The sequence below is a fragment of the Astyanax mexicanus genome, unplaced genomic scaffold, assembly GCF_023375975.1.
Source record: "Astyanax mexicanus isolate ESR-SI-001 unplaced genomic scaffold, AstMex3_surface scaffold_31, whole genome shotgun sequence".
NCBI lineage: Eukaryota > Metazoa > Chordata > Actinopteri > Characiformes > Acestrorhamphidae > Astyanax > Astyanax mexicanus.
The window spans coordinates 2,690,707-2,711,241 of NW_026040041.1; the positions used below are offsets into that span (position 1 = coordinate 2,690,707).

The following is a 20,535-nucleotide window of genomic DNA, read 5'->3' on the forward strand; positions in this document are numbered from 1 at the left end:
CAGAACTGAGGAACAGCAGCAGAACCCTGACACAGAACTGAGGAACAGCAGCAGAACCCTGACACAGAACTGAGGAACAGCAGTAGAACTCAGGAACAGAACTGAGGAACAGCAGCAGAACCCTAAATCAGAACCGAGGAACAGCAGCAGAACCCTGAACCAGAACTGAGGAACAGCAGCAGAACTCAGGAACAGAACTGAGGAACAGCAGCAGAACCCTGAACCAGAACTGAGGAACAGCAGCAGAACTCAGGAACAGAACTGAGGAACAGCAGCAGAACCCTAAATCAGAACCGAGGAACAGCAGTAGAACTGAGGAACAGCAGCAGAACTCAGGAACAGAACTGAGGAACAGCAGCAGAACCCTGAACCAGAACTGAGGAACAGCAGCAGAACTCAGGAACAGAACTGAGGAACAGCAGCAGAACCCTAAATCAGAACCGAGGAACAGCAGTAGAACTGAGGAACAGCAGCAGAACTCAGGAACAGAACTGAGGAACAGCAGCAGAACTGAGGAAAAGTGGCCGTTATTAAACAGGTATGTAGAAATGAATGTAATGTGGTGTGAGTGTAAATATTATTATTATAGGAGGATTATTATTATTTAACCCTCTATTGCATGGTGTTGTCTTCAGGCAACCTAACACATTTTTTGTTTATTATACTGTCCATCATTTAGCATTATCCCAAATAAAATTAAATAAAAAGTTAAATCACTATTTGGACACCAAATCAAATATTTGTATATAAAATGTAGAAATGAACATGTATTGACCTGCTTATACTATAAATGTCCAGATTTACATTGTATCTAATATGAAACCGACAGGGAAAATAGTTGTTATCTTGAGTAAATGTTTATTTATTTAGAGAATGTAAGTTGAAATTGAAAGTTACAAAACAAACAGAAAATGAGAGGAAAGCAGTTTGAAGGGTAAAGCAAAAGTGCAATGCAAAAAAGAGAAATTAAATAATTATTTGGAGATACTAAGACAAATGAATGTGAGAATAAGTACTTATCTAATTAATTCAATTTTAAAAACAATATGTCAAAATGTTTATTAATTAAAGCATCATTCCTTGAATTACTCTTTGTTTGGACACTAAAGCAATCATATGGGTAATATGTAATTAAACATGATTTATAGTATTATTTCTATAAAATATAGTATTATTTCTATAGAAAATTAAGTATTAATAGTCTTAATCAGACCTGCCGTTATCATTACTGTAATATTAATAATGTTAAAAGAGATTATTGTGGATTTTTTTCAGGATCAGGATGAGGTCGGCTGATGATGCCACCCTGGATGAGCTCCTGTACAGCACCTTCAGTGACCACAGCGGGGGCGGGGCCGAGCCTTTAGGCCAATCAGACGGCTCCACCAGGGATGACTCGTCTACACCCAGTGTAATACATAGTGATACAGTATAGAATAGTTCAAAAATACACCACAATCAATCAAGAACATATAAATGGGAGGGGTTAAACTGCTCTATGAGCTGAATGGGAGGGGTTAAACTGATGTATATTCTGAATGGGAGGGGTTAAACTGCTGTATAGGCTAAATGGGAGGGGTTAAAATGCTCTATGAGCTGAATGGGAGGGGTTAAACTAATGTATATTCTGAATGGGAGGGGTTAAACTGATGTATAGGCTGAATGGGAGGGGTTAAACTGCTGTATAGGCTGAATGGGTGGGGTTAAACTGCTGTATAGGCTGAATGGGAGGGGATAAACTGCTGTATATGCTAAATGGGAGGGGTTAAACTGCTGTAAAGACTGAATGGGAGGAGTTAAACTGCTGTATATGCTAAATGGGAGGGGTTAAACTGCTGTATAGACTGAATGGGAGGGGTTAAACTGCTGTATAGGCTGAATGTTAGGGGTTAAACTGATGTATAGGCTGAATGTGAGGGGTTAAACTGCTGTATATGCTAAATGGGAGGGGTTAAACTGCTGTATAGACTGAATGGGAGGGGTTAAACTGCTGTATAGGCTGAATGTTGGGGGTTAAACTGATGTATAGGCTGAATGGGAGGGGTTAAACTGATGTATAGGCTGAATGGGAGGGGTTAAACTGCTGTATAGGCTGAATGTTAGGGGTTAAACTGCTGTATAGGCTGAATGGGTGGGGTTAAATTGCTTTATAGGCTAAATGGAAAAGGTTAAACTGATGTATAGACTGAATGGAAAAGGTTAAACTGCTGTATAGGCTGAATGGGAGGGCTTAAACTGCTGTATAGGTTGAATGGGAGGGGCGAAACTGATGTATAGGCTGAATGGGAGGGGTTAAACTGACTGTATAGTCTGAATGGGAGGGGTTAAACTGATGTATAGGCTGAATGGGAGGGGTTAAACTGCTGTATATGCTAAATGGAAGGGGTTAAACTGCTGTATAGACTGAATGGGAGGGGTTAAACTGCTGTATAGGCTGAATGTTAGGGGTTAAACTGATGTATAGGCTGAATGGGAGGGGTTAAACTGATGTATAGGCTGAATGGGAGGGGTTAAACTGATGTATAGACTGAACAGGAGGGGTTAAACTCCTGTATAGGCTGAATGGGAGGGGTTAAACTGCTGCCTAGGCTGAATGGGAGGGGTTAAACTGCTGTATAGGCTGAATGGGTGGGGTTAAATTGCTTTATAGGCTAAATGGAAATGGTTAAACTGATGTATAGACTGAACGGGAGGGGTTAAACTGCTGTATAGGCTGAATGGGAGGGCTTAAACTGCTGTATAGGTTGAATGGGAGGGGCGAAACTGATGTATAGGCTGAATGGGAGGGGTTAAACTGCTGTATAGACTGAATGGGAGGGGTTAAACTGCTGTATAGGCTGAATGGGAGGGGTTAAACTGGTGTATGGACTGAATGGGAGAGGTTAAACTGATGTATAGGCTGAATGGGAGGGGTTAAACTGCTGTATGAGCTGAATGGGAGGGGTTAAACTGCTGTATAGACTGAATGGGATGGGTTAAACTGCTGTATAGGCTGAATGGGAGGGGTTAAACTGATGTATAGGCTGAATGGGAGGGGTTAAACTGATGTATAGACTGAATGGGAGGGGTTAAACTGCTGTATAGTCTGAATGGGAGGGGTTAAACTGCTGTATAGTCTGAATGAAAGGGGTTAAACTGCTGTATAGGCTGAATGGGAGGGGTTAAACTGATGTATAGACTGAATGGAAGGGGTTAAACTGCTGTATAGGCTGAATGGGAGGGGTTAAACTGATGTATAGACTGAATGGGAGGGGTTAAACTGATGTATAGACTGAACAGGAGGGGTTAAACTCCTGTATAGGCTGAATGGGAGGGGTTAAACTGCTGCCTAGGCTGAATGGGAGGGGTTAAACTGCTGTATAGGCTGAATGGGTGGGGTTAAATTGCTTTAAAGGCTAAATGGAAAGGGTTAAACTGCTGTATAGACTGAACGGGAGGGGTTAAACTGCTGTATAGGCTGAATGGGAGGGCTTAAACTGCTGTATAGGTTGAATGGGAGGGGCGAAACTGATGTATAGGCTGAATGGGAGGGGTTAAACTGCTGTATAGGCTGAATGGGAGGGGTTAAACTGGTGTATAGACTGAATGGGAGAGGTTAAACTGATGTATAGGCTGAATGGGAGGGGTTAAACTGCTGTATGAGCTGAATGGGAGGGGTTAAACTGCTGTATAGACTGAATGGGATGGGTTAAACTGCTGTATAGGCTGAATGGGAGGGGTTAAACTGCTGTATAGGCTGAATGGGATGGGTTAAACTGCTGTATAGACTGAATGGGAGGGGTTACACTGCTGTATAGACTGAATGGGAGGGGTTAAACTGCTGTATAGACTGAATGGGAGGGGTTAAACTGCTGTATAGGCTGAATGGGAGGGGTTAAACTGCTGTATGAGCTGAATGGGGGGTTAAACTGCTGTATAGACTGAATGGGAGGGGTTAAACTGCTGCCTAGGCTGAATGGGAGGGGTTAACTGCTGCATAGGCTGAATAGGAGGGGTTAAACTGCTGTATAGGCTGAATGGGAGGGGTTAAACTGCTGTTAAGGCTAAATGGGAGGGGTTAAACTGCTGTTAAGGCTAAATGGGAGGGGTTAAACTGATGTATAGGCTGAATGGGAGGGGTTCAACTGCTGTATAGGCTGAATAGGAGGGGTTAAACGGATGTATAGGCTGAACGGGAGGGGTTAAACAGATGTATAGGCTGAAAGGGAGGGGTTAAACTGCTGTATAGGCTGAATGGGAGGGGTTAAACTGCTGTATAGGCTGAATGGGAGGGGTTAAACTGACTGTATAGGCTGAATGAGAGGGGTTAAACTGATGTATAGGCTGAATAGGAGGGGTTAAACTGACTGTATATGCTGAATGAGAGGGGTTAAACTGATGTATAGGCTGAATAGGAGGGGTTAAACTGCTGTATAGGCTGAATGAGAGGGGTTAAACTGATGTATAGGCTGAATGAGAGGGGTTAAACTGATGTATAGGCTGAATGAGAGGGGTTAAACTGATGTATAGGCTGAATAGGAGGGGTTAAACTGCTGTATAGGCTGAATGAGAGGGGTTAAACTGATGTATAGGCTGAATGAGAGGGGTTAAACTGATGTATAGGCTGAATGAGAGGGGTTAAACTGATGTATAGGTGTATCTGAAGTGAATAAATAAGTAAATATTCTGTTTTTCTGTCTCTTTTATCCTCAGCCGTCGGTGGCAGCAGCTCCTCCGGTGTGTGGCGGGTGTGGTGAGCGGGTCAGTGACAGGTTTGTGTTGTTGGCGGCTGGGCAGGCCTGGCACGGGGCGTGTTTACGCTGCAGTAGCTGCCACTGTGAGCTCCAGTCACACTCCTCCCTCTACTGCAGAGACGGGAACATCTACTGCCAGCAGGACTACTGCAGGTACCGGGTCTAATCCCTGTAGAGAAGTGCTGCCAAAAGAATAGGACTATCTAAAGCAGATAATTTAATATAAACCTGCCTAATGCCAGGCGTGAGGGTATAGAGGGGTATAGAGAAGGACTGGGCGATATGGTCCTAAAATAATATCACAACATATCAGATGATATCAAAAAGATATATTTTTTAATAATTTCAAGTATGTACTACTGCAACAAAATAAATGTAAATAAGCTAATATACATTATTAGAAACAAAATCTACAAACATTTGTCTCTTTTGTAAACAGTAACTTATTAACACCAAGATTTTATATAAAATAAAAAAAATATTACAACAATTGTAACAACAAATTGTAGCACACCCCTAGTATAAACCCCCAGTATTGAGAACACTGTGAAGCAGTGGAACTGTGTTCTCTGTAATTGCGGAGCTTCATCAAATACTTTTGCAATTGGGCATGAGTTGAGGATAAGGTGGGGATGAGTCAGGAGTTGGAGATGAGTTTGGAATAATTCAGGCAGTTTGGGATAAGGTGGGGATGAGTCAGGAGTTGGAGATGAGTTGGGGAGTTGAGGATGAGTTGGGGATAAATAGAGGATGAGTTGGGGAATTCAGGATGAGCCGGTTAGTTGAGGATGAGTTTGGGAGTTAAGGATAAGTCAAAAAGTTAGGGATGAGTCGGAGTTGTGGATGAAGTGGGAAGTTGGGGATGATTTGGGGAGTTGGAGATGAGTTGAGGATGAGTCAGGGAGTTGGGAATGAGTTGGGGATAAGTCAGGGATGAGTTGAGGATGAGTCGGGGAGTTGGGGATGAGTCTGGGAGTTGGGGATGAGTTGAGGAGTTGGGGATGAGTCTGGGAGTTGGGGATGAAGTATTTCTCCCGGAAGATTATTGCAAATACACATTTTATTACACTCATGTTTATTTCCATCGTGTGTATTGGAAAAATACAAAAAAACAGAGTAAAAAAGTCGAAATTAATATTATATTCACGCAAAACTCCAAAACACACCTAAAACCAGAGAAAAAGGGCTAACTTGACTCTTGATTCTTTGCATTGTGAATTGAATTACTAAAATATAATGAACTTCTTGATACTGTTCTAATTTGTTTTACATCTCTTTATTGTTCTCTTTTTTTTTAGTCTTTTTGGAGTTGGAAGATGCGCCCGCTGTTCTCAACCAATCCCCTCCTCTGCTTTGGTCATGAGGTCTGGCGACATGACCTTTCACCTACACTGCTTTTCCTGTCAGGTCTGTGATCTTTTTTGTTATTGTATTAAAATAAATGTATTTAGTACAGTACATTAAAAAACTGCCTCTATGAAGAGAATACAGATTTACTTCTGGATATGATGCTGAATATGTGGAATATAGTTTCTCACATTCTTAGAGAGTTCTTTGCCATGAGGTGGCAGGTTGAATATACAGTGTCCAGTATGAGAGTATTATACCCAGAACCCCAAATGTAACAGCCCTGCCCCCCTGTTGCAGATATTTAGAAATTATTTAGCTGAGTTATTTTCAGAGCAAAGTAAATATATACTTCTATATAAGCCGCACACTGATTACTCTACATTATATCCAACTTTCTACAAAATTTCTACAGTTCTATTCCATAAAAAAGATTAATACAATATTTACTGAACTGTATACTGTGGAGAACCACAGGGGTCCATCTTTGGCCCTATTCTTTTTACCCTCTATGTTACACACTCTGTTAATTAAGCTGTATAAATATAAGATTAGTTTAAACTGTAGAACATCCAGAATTTATAATAATAAAATAATATTTAGAATAAAATTACAATAAAGTTAACATCCAGAATTCCCAACCTGACAAAACATTAACCTTCCCATTATACTAAAATGTTAAGCAGTAATGTTCTCAGGTTAAATTGTTTGGTGTTAAATTATGTTTAACAACCCAACAGTAGCTAATAATCGAACACTATTAATGACATTTTTTTAAATATACAAATCAGTGTACTTATTTCAGTTAAAAGAAATATAAATAAATTTTAGTGTCAGCAAAATCTGCTTACATATCATTGTTTACTTATAATAATATGTGTAAGTACATTAAATTAGTTAAAAAATAATTTAATGTAAACTATACTTTTTACACGGACCAATGATAAAAATAATTAAAAAAAAAAAATCTGTATTTTTATACTTTGCTGTTTGAGCTGCTGTGTAACAGGATGGTTTTAGTATTATTAATAATTTACTGTTTACTTTTCGTTCCTTTTGGTTCTATAATAAGTTCTATAATCACACTGTATGTAACTTATTATTATTATTATTATTATTATTATTATTATTATTATTATTATTATTATTATTATTATTATTGTTGTTGTTGTTGTTGTTGTTATATTGTTAATAAAAGAAAAAAAAATTAAAAACCTGTTATCTGATAATCAATTCATTAAATGCTGTGTAACAAGAAGTTTTTAATATATAATTTATAATTTACTAATTAATGTTTATATTAAGTTACTGTTTGGTATTAAGTTAGAAAATCACACTATATAACTTTATTATTATTATTATTATTATTATTATTATTATTATTATTATTATTATTATTATTATTATTTAATATTGTTGTTGTTAAATTGTTAATGAAAGAAAAAAAAATAAAACATAAAGCAGGTAATTACATGTAATCAGTTATTTTAAAATGATTTATTTATATTATTTAAAAGTGAGGAATCTGAGTGTGTTATTGTTGTGTGTTAAAGTGTAATCTGTGTGTGTGTGTGTTATTGTTGTGTGTTAAAGTGTAATCTGTGTGTGTGTGTGTTATTGTTGTGTGTTGTTGTGTGTGTGTGTGTGTGTGAGTTATTGTTGTGTGTTAAAGTGTAATCTGTGTGTCTGTGTGTGTGTTGTTGTGTGTGTGTGTGTGTGTGTGTTGTTGTGTGTGTGTGTGTGTTGTGTGTGTGTGTTGTTGTGTGTGTGTGTGTGTGTGTTGTTGTGTGTGTGTTGTGTGTGTGTGTGTGTTGTTGTGTGTGTGTGTGTGTGTGTGTGTGTGTGTGTGTGTGTTGTTGTGTGTGTGTGTGTGTGTGTTGTGTGTTGTTGTGTGTGTGTGTGTGTGTGTGTTGTTGTGTGTGTGTTGTGTGTGTGTGTGTTGTTGTGTGTGTGTGTGTGTGTGTTGTGTGTTGTTGTGTGTGTGTGTGTGTGTGTGTGTGAGTTATTGTTGTGTGTTAAAGTGTAATCTGTGTGTGTGTGTGTGTGTGTGTTGTTGTGTGTGTGTGTGTGTGTGTGTTGTTGTGTGTGTTGTTGTGTGTGTGTGTGTGTTGTTGTGTGTGTGTGTTGTTGTTTTGTGTGTGTGTGTGTTGTTTTGTGTGTGTGTGTGTTGTTGTTTTGTGTGTGTGTGTGTGTTGTTGTTTTGTGTGTGTGTGTGTGTGTGTGTGTGTGTGTTGCTGTGTGTGTGTGTGTGTGTGTGTTGTTTTGTGTGTGTGTGTGTGTGTGTTGAAGTGTAATCTGTGTGTGTGTTTGTGTGTGTGTGTTGTTGTTTATGTGTGTGTGTGTGTGTGTGTTGTTGTGTATGTGTGTGTGTGTTGAAGTGTAATCTGTGTGTGTGTGTGTGTGTGTGTGTTGTTGTGTATGTGTGTGTGTGTGTGTGTGTGTGTGTGTGTTGTTTTGTGTGTGTGTGTGTGTGTGTGTTAAAGTGTAATCTGTGGTGTGTGTTTGTTGGGTTTTCAGGAATGTGACGTCACTCTGCTGCCAGGTAACCTGTACTGTGTTGAGGGGCGGAGCCTGTACTGTCAATCACACTACCAACCAGACGGAACGACACTGTCCCTCCATTCCAGCTCTCAGGGTCAGTGTCTGACTTCATAACTACACCACAGAATTCAGCACATCACCTGAACTGACAGCATTCTAGGAACCAATCAGTGTGAAGTATAGGGAGACTCCGCCCATGTAGGTGGTGTTGACGTGGTATAGCAAAATTGTTCAGTCGCTCAGTCACTAAACTGCTGTGTGAAACTGAAATTAACCACTAAATACAGAACTAAATACAATATAACACACATCAAGCTTAGTTTCATATTTTTGTATACGACTTTAATGTATATGTTTATAGTGTATACATTTTAGTATGCATTATTATGTGTTTTAAGTGTTTAGTTTTAATGTACAGTACCTTTCAAAACATTTGGACACACCTTAAATTCAAACTATGAAGGAAAACATGAACTTATTTAATGAAGTAAAAAAGGGTTAAACAAACCAGAATATGTTTTATATTTTACATTCTTCCTTCAATTTCTTGTCTCTTAATAAAGTGTTTGAGAGCATCAGTTAAAGTAAAGTAGTGAAGAGGTAGAGTTACAGGTATACAGTGAATAGTGAATATTTGAGTAATGTTCGAATCCAGATTATTAGAAGCAACAACTACTCAACTAAATAAAGAATAAAAATGCTAAGTATAAAAAGGTCAGTCAATCCAAAAAGAAAAATAAAAAACAATTGTTTGAATGTATGTTTAAAAAATGACCTACCAAAAATGTTATGATGGTGAAACTGGCACTCATCAGACCTGCCCCAGGAAATCCTCTGTTGCACAGAATAAATTAGTCAGAGTTACTAGCCTAAGGAACTGCAGATAAGATAAGAGAACCTGCCATATTTTTTGCAGTTGTTGTGTTGGTGTGTTGGTGAGTTGGTGTGTTGCTGCGTTGGTGAGTTGGTGAGTTGGTGAGTTGGTGAGTTGGTGAGTTGGTGCGTTGGTGAGTTGGTGCGTTGGTGAGTTGGTGAGTTGGTGAGTTGGTGTGTTGGTGCGTTGGTGAGTTGGTGAGTTGGTGTGTTGGTGTGTTGCTGCGTTGGTGAGTTGGTGAGTTGGTGTGTTGGTGAGTTGGTGAGTTGGTGTGTTGGTGAGTTGGTGTGTTGGTGAGTTGGTGAGTTGTTGTGTTGGTGCGTTGGTGAGTTGGTGCGTTGGTGAGTTGGTGCGTTGGGGGTTGGTGATTTGGTGTGTTGGTGCGTTGGTGAGTTGGTGCGTTGGTGCTTTGGTGCTTTGGTGTGTTGGTGCGTTGGTGAGTTGGTGCGTTGGTGCGTTGGTGCGTTGGTGAGTTGGTGCGTTGGTGAGTTGGTGTGTTGGTGCGTTGGTGAGTTGGTGCGTTGGTGTGTTGGTGAGTTGGTGTGTTGGTGAGTTGGTGCGTTGGTGAGTTGGTAAGTTGCTGTGTTGGTGCGTTGGTGAGTTGGTGTGTTGGTGAGTTCGTGCGTTGGTGAGTTGGTGTGTTGGTGCGTTGGTGAGTTGGTGTGTTGGTGCGTTGGTGTGTTGGTGCGTTGGTGAGTTGGTGTGTTGGTGAGTTGGTGTGTTGGTGAGTTGGTGCGTTGGTGAGTTGGTGCGTTGGTGAGTTGGTGAGTTGGTGTGTTGGTGAGTTGGTGAGTTGGTGTGTTGGTGAGTTGGTGTGTTGGTGAGTTGGTGTGTTGGTGAGTTGGTGTGTTGGTGAGTTGGTGCGTTGGTGAGTTGGTGTGTTGGTGAATTGGTGCGTTGGTGAGTTGGTGAGTTGGTGCGTTGGTGCGTTGGTGAGTTGGTGCGTTGGTGAGTTGATGAGTTGGTGTGTTGGTGAGTTGGTGAGTTGGTGAGTTGGTGTGTTGGTGCGTTGGTGAGTTGGTGTGTTGGTGAGTTGGTGTGTTGGTGCGTTGGTGAGTTGGTGCGTTGGTGAGTTGGTGAGTTGTGTAAGGTTTAAGTGGATTAATAATGAAAGTGTAGAGATAGGGAAGGATGATGTCTCCTCTCTGAGAGACTGGGTGAAGTGGTAATTATCAGGAAGTCTGCTGGACCAGTTCAGGTATCCAGGTTACAATGGTTTCCTTTGCAGGAGAAGCCGAGGAGCCGGTGAGCAGCCCTGAGCCCCGATTGGAGGAGAGGGCCCGAGGGGGCGGGGCCTGTCGGCGGGTGAAGAGGATGAGGACGTGTTTTAGGCGTGAGCAGCTGAGAGCACTGGAAGCGTACTTCTCTCAGAAACACAACCCAGACGGTAAAGACTGGATCAACCTGTCCAACCACACCGGCCTGCCCAAGAGAGTCCTACAGGTACCTCACAATGCACACCTGAGATTAACACCTTTATTATAGAGTTTACTGCAGATCAGAACAATTTATAAACTCCTCCCATCTCATACCACACCTCAAAACAACAGCCCCAGGGTTAGAACAAGTTTAATGTGAATTAATGATCTTACACCTCATGCAAAACATGTCTCGATTATGGATGCAACGATTAGTCGATATATTCGACAATGTCAATTATAAAATCGTTAATTTGTAACCGTACTGTATTACACTGTATCACTATATAAAGCACTTTTATTTTTAAGAGTACATTGTTCAATACAGCGTTCTAGGCTACGTTCACATTACAAGCCATCAGATTTGTGTATCTTGTCGGTTCACATTCAGTGTAAATGTAAGTGATCTGTATCTGTGTGTAATGTGAACACAGAATCTGTTCCTGAATCGTCTCACATGCTGCACATTGATACCTGTATAAACGTCTCCTTCTTCACCTTCAACAACAAAAAAAACTCATATTAGAGAGAGGAGAGACTCGTGGCTTTATAAAGGGAAATGGATGAGTTAGCAGCTCATATGTGGAGCATCTTTTGCTGGAGTGGAGAAACAGTAAATAGCTGCTCTGAAGTTCATGCTCAGCTCCAGGAGGTGAAAAAAGGACAGGTGGTTTGCTTTTGCTGTTTTTTGCAGCTATAGCTGCACAGCTGCACCAAGAGATACAGTGTGGGTAGGAGAGAGAAGCAGGTAGCGCTAATGCTAATGCGTAAAAGCAAAAAGACGCATGAATTCTGGATGATTTGACCATTCACAATCATGTCGCATGTTTGTGGATCGTATACGTATCCGATTTAGAACCACATATAAAAAAGTGACTCAAATCTGATTGAATAAAAATAGCATTCGGCACGTTCACACAGCCATGAAAAAAATCTGATCTGAGTCACATTGAGCAAAGAAAATTAGATCTGATTCACTTCAGCCTGGTAATGTGAACATTTCCCTTAAAATAAACCGGATTAATGTTAAAATTATAATTTATCCCTGAAATAACCGTAAATAAAATAATGAATGTAAGAAATGTAACTGCAAATATATTTATTTTTATATTAGTTTATTACTAGAATATGCTTGTAAAAGAAAAGTGCTTTTAAATATATATATTTTTAAAGTATATTTAACATGGCAAAGTACATACTTTTAACATTTTAAATAAAAAGTACCTAAATACATACTACAGTAGTATTACATAGAACAACTTATGGCAACTTTTTAATGCACATATTGTCTACACCAAAAAAAAACTACACTAAAGAGCACTTTAAACAGTATTGAATGCCACTAGATATATTTTCTATCAACATAACATTTGATTTAACATATTACTCAAAAATATTACTTAAAAATACATTTTATGGAAATACAGAGAAAATCTATAGAGAGAAGCACATAGCGCTAATGCTAATGCGTAAGAATAAGAAAAAAGACGAATAAATTCCGATTAGGACCACATATGGAAGTGACTCAAATCTGATTTTAAAAAATTGGCACTGATTTTGCACATTCACAAAGCCATGAAAAAAACCCCAGATCTGAGCCATATTAAGAAAAAAAATCAGATTTGAGTCACTGAGTCATTTTCAGCCTGGTAATGTGAACATAGCCAAAGTGACTCAAATCTGATTTAATAAAAATCAGATTTGGCACGTTCACACAGCTATGAAAAAATCAAATATGAGTCACATTGAGCAAAAAATCTGATTTGAAGCATTTCATCTTGGTAATGTGAACGTAGCCTAAGATACTTTCGTTATTTACATGTGTTTCTCTTAAAATAAACCTGATAAAAAATTAAGTTAAAATTCTTATTTCATCCTGACACTGTCATTATGATTGGTATTACACTATTTAATGTAGATATGATTGAAGTGCTAGGTGTTCCTGAAGTTTGATGACCTGTGTGGATCATTTTGTAAGAAAAATTAGAGAAAATGTCTAAAAAGTAGAACCTCATGGAAGAAGAAGAAGAAAAATTTCAGGTGTTTCCCTTTTCATGAGTCATGAGTCATGATGAGTCACGATGGATTAAAATGTGGATGTTTATGGGTTTTTTTACCACTAGAGGAAAAGATTCTGTGAGTTACAGGGGCGAGTAACACTAAAGTAACGCAGTAATTACTTTTACTAGTAACTAGTTAGTTTTATAGTGGAGTAACTCAGTTAGTAACTCAGTTACTTTTTTGGAGAAGTAACTATAACTATAACTAATTACTTTTTCAAAGTAACGTGCCCAACACTGGTTGTAAAATCAACAAACTCTCTCTCAGCCAATCAGATCTGTGCAGATGCGGGAGGGCGGAGCTACAAACAGGTGCAGTCCAGTATACAGTGAGAAGCAGCAGTCTGAGAATAAAGAGAGAAAAAACGCAAATTCAGATAGTGTGCGCACCAGAAAAATAAAATAAAATACTACATTTATTAAACATACTAACAGTAATAATATTCAATAAAATAAAACTGCCGTTTTAAACAAAGCTGATATTCTGGCCAAGTTAAGCAAACATTTCTCCATATATTGTATGATTTATCAGTCATGTAATTATTATCATGACGGGCAGGCGTAAATCTAATATAAATAAAACCAATTAGAATAAATATAGCATTTTGATTCACATTTATAGACTTGATAAATGTAATTATTGATGATGTTTCCATGTATTGTATGATAAGTCAATAATGTAATTATTGTGACAGGCCTGTTTAAAATAATAAATATAGTTGAAATATACTGAATAGTATTTGTAACTGACAGAACTACTATAGTTTTCTTCAGTAAACAGGATAATAAAGCACTGAATCAGAACACAAGTTAAAAATGGCGACGGTCCGGACCCTGGCCCGATGAAATCTTCTCTAACTGGACCGAACTGAATTCTGATGAAATACCCCTGATATAAAGCGTTGTTTGGTAAGAGTGTAGAGTGTAATAATGTTAGTCTATCTCATAGTCTGTATATAAAGATGGACGCCGTGTCGCCGTTCCCATTCATTCAATGAAAATGAAGCCAAAATCTTCCGCCATTTTGGCGATTCAGAGACCAGAGTCTGCACAGTAGAGACCAGAGGAGGGAGAAAGACTGTGGAGAGCAGCCTACTCATTTAAATAACTCCGCCCCTGAGGGCTGCCTCGAGGTCACAGGCTGCAGAGCGGAGCGGAGCTGACGGTCTGTTATTGGTCCCGCCCATAACCAGCCCTTTTACAATAACCACACCTTTTTTGAATAGAGCTGAATAACGTTTATAAAAAACGAATTCTGTGGGGATATAAAATTTTAACAATATAAGCAGAGGTTACACTAGCTGCTGCATTTAAATAATGGAGGTAGAATTACAGTATATTAGAAAAAAAAAACATGATTGAAAGTTGTTCTGTTTTGCCATTGAAACCTATGGGGATGGGTGGAGCTACACAGCTTTCTGCAGCCGAACAGCAGGGGGCGCCCGACCTGTGGTGGCTTCACTTTTAAGAGACGATGCTCTGTCCAGCTATACACAGTCTATGGTCTATCTGATCAGGAATGTCGTACCTGCTTTACATTCCTCCAACCAGGAAACACAGAACCACATTCCAGATCTGAACACAGCCTCAGAAAGGAAAGTTCACATTAGTGCTTGTTTGTGTCGTCTGTGTTCACTAGTGCTTCAATCATTAAAACATTTAATCAGATTAATCACAACAATATTCTGTGATTAACTGCTTGTTTAGATCATTTAGTCTCTAACCTCCTTCAGACAGCCAGAACTGTTTTAGTTGAGTTTTTATTTATTTTATTGATTTCATCTCTTTATTTGTTTTATTACTGGTTTTACTTTTGGTGTTTTACCTTTTTATTTCATTTATTTTGTCTTTTTTTGAATACTTTCTTAATTTATTATTATTATTATTTATTTATTTATTTTAGTTCAATCAGTGACCTTTTTCACAATTATGGTGTTATTGTAGTCCTTTCTGCATTTTCTTTATATTCCGATTTTTTTACTTCTTAATGAAATATTATATCGTTTGCTTGTTTTTTATAATTTAAGCTTATTTTTCAGTCTCTTTAATTTTGTAAATGCTCGGCTGCATTGAAAATGAGGGTTACCCTCGATGTATTATTACTGAGTAGAAATAAAGGTTGGTTGATTGATTGATTGATTGATTGATTGATTGAAGACACAATTTTTATAGTGAATATTTAAATGTAAATAAAATCATACATTTAAGAAATGTAAAATGTAATTATATTTATATTAGTGGTGTCAATATAATTAAAATACTAGTATATACTTGTATGTTTAAGGGGAGATAAAGCATAGCGTGATGCGCTGGAATAAAGAACGGATGATAAATTGGATAAAGGAGGAAACATTTTTTACTTTATTATAAACATCTCAGTGTTTTTGTGAGGATTTCTGAATTAGATCTTAATTAGCTGAGTATAAAAGGGCGTTTTCACACCTGTAGTTGTGAAAGTTTCTATGGTCCGGATCAGGTGAGGAGTTTGTTTATTTGGAGCTTCAGTTTCTCCCTCGGTTTGGTTTAGTTTCACACAGGCACAAAAACCTAAACGCACCAAAATACCAACACCAATAAACCACTTTTAGACCAGTAAATTACAATTAAAAATTAATAGTAGAAGGAATTAATGAGTGAGTCCTTTATGAATGGGGGTGATTGGAGCTAAAAGTAAGTTAGTTACTGTAAAAAACTGACTAGAATAATGATTTTTTTTCTTTAAAAACAAATAAAGTGTGCCTAAAAACTTACATTTTTCTACAGTAAACAGGGAAAACAGGGTTACGTCAGTAAAGACGCTAGCATTACCGCTATAAGCTGATTGGTTGGTGAGATAAAAAGACTTAGAAACAAAGTTTAAAACCTTAAAAAATTATATCTGTGGCTCCAAACTACATTAGATAGTTCTGTGTTTAAGGACATAAGTACATATTTTAGTATAAAACTGATCAGATTTATAAACTCTGATTTTACTCAGTTGCTTCATATAAACCCGTTCATGTTGGACTCACTTTAAGTGCGTATTCTCCTCTATAGAGGTTCTCTGGCGTGGCATCACTAGCTCTCGTGCATTTAGTTCTGGCATGTTCTTGTGGAGAGCAGCCATGTGAGTCGGTGATTTCCCACAGTGAAAAGTCACAACAACTTAATGACTCACGATTACAGCACAATCAGTTATGTAGTGTGAACAGCACAAAACAACTCAGAAAGTGGTGTAGTGTGAACCTGGCATAACAGTTCTAATATGTAACAGTCAGCAGTTTCTCACCAGGAGGTGCACTACCCAAACGTAGTCTCTGAGAGACTTTTTATAGGGCAGAATGGGATGTATTTCTACATAATCTCATGTCAAGACATTTTGATTTTACTATTTATAGGTTTATGTTTAAGTAAAATGAACATTGTGTTAATTTTAAGAGTTTTAAGAGTTCAGAAATCAATATTTGGTGGAATAACTCTGTTTTTGAATCACAGTTTTTTTCATGCATCTTGGCATCATGTTCTCCTCCACCAGTCTTACACACTGCTTTTGGATAACTTTATGCTGCTTTACTCCTGGTACAAAAATTTAAGCAGTTCAGTTTGGTGGTTTGATGGTTTGTGATCATCCATCTTCCTCTTGATTATATTCCAGAGGATTTCAATTTGGTAAAATCATAAAAACTCATAATTTTTTAAGTGTTTTCTTATTTTTATCCAGAGCTGTATATATGCGTAGAACACACAGTAACACAGTATTAACTCTCTCCTCCTTTTCTCCTCTGTAAGGTGTGGTTTCAGAACGCCCGGGCGAAGCTCCGGCGCTCGCTGTCCTCCGACACCGCCGTCTCCACGTTCTCCTCCGGGGACGAAACCATGGCGACCGTCTCCATGGCGTCCTCTCAGGATGCTCCACCGCACCAGACCAGCACCATCGACCAGCTGGAGCTCTCCTTACTCACCGCCCCCATCAGTGAAGCTTCCCCGCACCACGCCGTGAACCTCAGCAGCCCCACAGAACCATACAAAGACCTGGCCTTTCTGGACTACACTACCCAGAATTCCCACTTGCTCTCTGCTTTGGGAGACATTGATCTTGAAGCTGGATTTATTATGCAGTAATACTGAGACTGGCCTTTATGCAATCTGTCGGAAGTCAGACATTTGAGGATTCATAGATTCAAGATTTCAGTTAATTAGCATTGACGTGAAATACAAACACTGTGATCAAACAAACAAACAGCTCTGGAAAAAAACAAAAGACCACCTAAAAATGATGAGTTTCTCTGATTTTACCAAATTGAAAACCTCTGGAATATAATCAAGAGGAAGATGGATGATCACAAACCATCAAACCACCAAACTGAACTGCTTGAATGTTTACACCAGGAGTAAAGCAGCATAAAGTTATCCAAAAGCAGTGTGTAAGACTGGTGGAGGAGAACATGATGACAAGATGCATGAATTAAAACTGTGATTAAAAACAACCAGGGTTATTCCACCAAATATTGATTATTTCTGAACTCTTAAAACTTTATGAATATGAACTTGTTTTTTTTTTTGCATTATTTAATGCAATTTGTTATTTCAGCCATTTCTCCTCATTTTCTGCAAAGAAATTCTCTAAATGACAATATTTATATTTGGAATTTGGGAGAAATGTTGTCTGTAGTTTAAATAGCAAAATCAGAGAAACTGATTAAGAAACTGATGTGCTCTTTTAATTCTTTTCCAGAGCTGTATAATACTTATTGCACTGTGCGTAGAATCAAATACACTAAATAATTAGATATAAAAGCCTCACAAACAGACATTGGTTTAATGTGCTACCTGGAACATTATTCACATTTACTACAGTACTGATCCGATACAGTGAAGGTAATAATTATTATTATAGCTGATTTCATAAGTTTGCCTATCTGAAAAAAGACATTTAATTCAAATTCAATTTAAAGAGTTTATTGTCATGTGCACAGTAAGAAGCAAGTTTCCTCGTACCATTAAACTCTTTTATTTGCTCCTCGCCAAGTAAAAAAACACTGCATAAAGATAAAAGTAGAAAATATACAATAAAGAAAGAAATGAAAATGAAAAAAGTGCAAAAAGTTCAGTAGTGCAATTATAACATTTTTGCAGTAACATGAACAGTCTATAATTTTAGGAGTAGCCTAATTTTAACAGTTAAGAGATAGAATATCAAAAATAAAACACAGAAAATCACATTGTTTAAGTTATATACATTAATTTGCATTTTTGCAGAGAGAAATACGAACAGTATTTGATCCCTCTGCAAACAAGATTTTATACTTAAGCACAGCAGGAAGACATTTTTTGTAGTTGATGATGAGGTTTGTGAACATTTCAGAAGGAGTTTTGATCTCTAAATCATTAAGATTTTGAGGCTGTCACTTGGAAACCCGGACATTCAGCTCCATCTATACGTTTTTTTATAGGATTAAGGTCTGAAGATTGGCTATAGGCCGTTTTATGACCTTATGTGCTTCTTTTTGAGCCACTACTTTTATTTGTTTCCTTTGTTGCTGTATATTCTGGGTCATTTTCGTGCTGGAACTTGTTTGATAATGTGAAAAAATAATTGATAACAATATTACAACAATTTTATGCCATTGTTTCTGTTAAATCGGTACCACTTTAAAATAAGACTACCTTTATAAAGGGTTTATAAATGGTTTACAATTAGTTTATTAATGGTTACTAATTAGGTTCTAAATGCCTTTAAAATCATTAATAATCAGTTATAACACATACTGTACGTAGAAAGGGCAACAATATAGATGGCTGTGGGTTCATTATTAAGCAAACAGCAGGTCATTGTTGCCCTTTCTATGTATGTGTTATAACTGATTATTAATGATTTTTAAGGCATTTACAACCTAATTAGTAACCATTAATAAACTGATTTATAAACCCTTTATAAAGGTAGTCTTATTTTAAAGTGGTACTGTTAAATCACAGGGCTTCACATGTTAATAGATTGCTCATGTATGTGTTATGTATGTAGTAATGTGTATGAGTGTCTCTGCTCATTGTTTTTAAAAGTGAAAGAACGCAGCAGTCCTGTTTTTAGTGACTCGTGATAAAGGTCGCTTAGCAATGCGAACGTTTCCATAACTGGAATTTGACACCTAAATGAAAGGAGCTCTACAGCAGCTGGATCTGTTCCAACATCTATAACTGAAAACTCAACATCAGGTCCACAGAGCCTGAGGGCGTACACTGACCCAGCCTCTACTGAGCTCAGAGTCCACTACTCCCTAATCCACAACCTCTTATCTCCAGATCTTTACAGTACGTAAATGTCGCAGGACGTCTGCAATCAGAGCTGCTGACTTCATCAGGACCTCCAGTCTGAGTTCAGAGGAGTTAAAACTGGTCAGACTGGTTTTCTCTAACCTTAACTTAGAAACTTGGCTCTGACTGAAGAGTGAACAGAAAGACTAGACACAAGAGTCCTTGTGTTTGAGTAATGTAGAGTACTAGTGTAATAAGTGTGTAAGAGTGTGAAAGTGATTGTGATTTAAAATGTTTGTCGAATGTTCAAATAAAAACCCGTCCTTAAAAAAGCCTCATAATCATATAAATGTTTTATATGAACACTATCTTTAATAAACTCCTGAACACAGAGCTCTTCAAAGAGCACTTACTCTCCTAACACCTCTAACTAACTACCTTCTACTACCAGATCAGGAGAATCTCTCACTATCTTTAATAAACTCCTGAAGACAGAGCTCTTCAAAGAGCACTTACTCTCCTAACACCTCTAACTAACTACCTTCTACTACCAGATCAGGAGAATCTCTCACTATCTTTAATAAACTCCTGAACACAGAGCTCTTCAAAGAGCACTTACTCTCCTAACACCTCTAACTAACTACCTTCTACTACCAGATCAGGAGAATCTCTCACTATCTTTAATGAACTCCTGAAGACAGAGCTCTTCAAAGAGCATTTACTCTCCTAACACCTCTAACTAACTACCTTCTACTACCAGATCAGGAGAATCTCTCACTATCTTTAATAAACTCCTGAAGACAGAGCTCTTCAAAGAGCACTTACTCTCCTAACACCTCTAACTAACTACCTTCTACTACCAGATCAGAAGAATCTCTCACTATCTTTAATAAACTCCTGAAGACAGAGCTCTTCAAAGAGCACTTACTCTCCTAACACCTCTAACTAACTACCTTCTACTACCAGATCAGGAGAATCTCTCACTATCTTTAATAAACTCCTGAAGACAGAGCTCTTCAAAGAACACTTACTCTCCTAACACCTCTAACTAACTACCTTCTACTACCAGATCAGGAGAATCTCTCACTATCTTTAATAAACTCCTGAAGACAGAGCTTTTCAAAGAACACTTACTCTCCTAACACCTCTAACTAACTACCTTCTACTACCAGATCAGGAGAATCTCTCACTATCTTTAATAAACTCCTGAAGACAGAGCTCTTCAAAGAGCACTTACTCTCCTAACACCTCTAACTAACTACCTTCTACTGCCAGATCAGGAGAATCTCTCACTATCTTTAATAAACTCCTGAAGACTGAGCTCTTCAAAG

General features: G+C 38.1%; 1 protein-coding gene across 1 annotated transcript; it reads left to right on the forward strand.

Annotated features, from left to right (window-relative positions):
• The first annotated feature begins 1,282 nt into the window (after positions 1-1,282).
• Positions 1,283-17,111, forward strand: LOC125788841 (LIM/homeobox protein Lhx9-like). Its single transcript, XM_049472717.1, has 6 exons — positions 1,283-1,411; positions 4,693-4,886; positions 6,032-6,140; positions 8,598-8,715; positions 10,724-10,938; positions 16,742-17,111. Exons 1-6 carry the CDS (start codon positions 1,283-1,285, stop codon positions 17,072-17,074), a joined length of 1,098 nt encoding a protein of 365 aa, XP_049328674.1. The 3' UTR covers positions 17,075-17,111.
• The last annotated feature ends 3,424 nt before the right edge of the window (positions 17,112-20,535 follow it).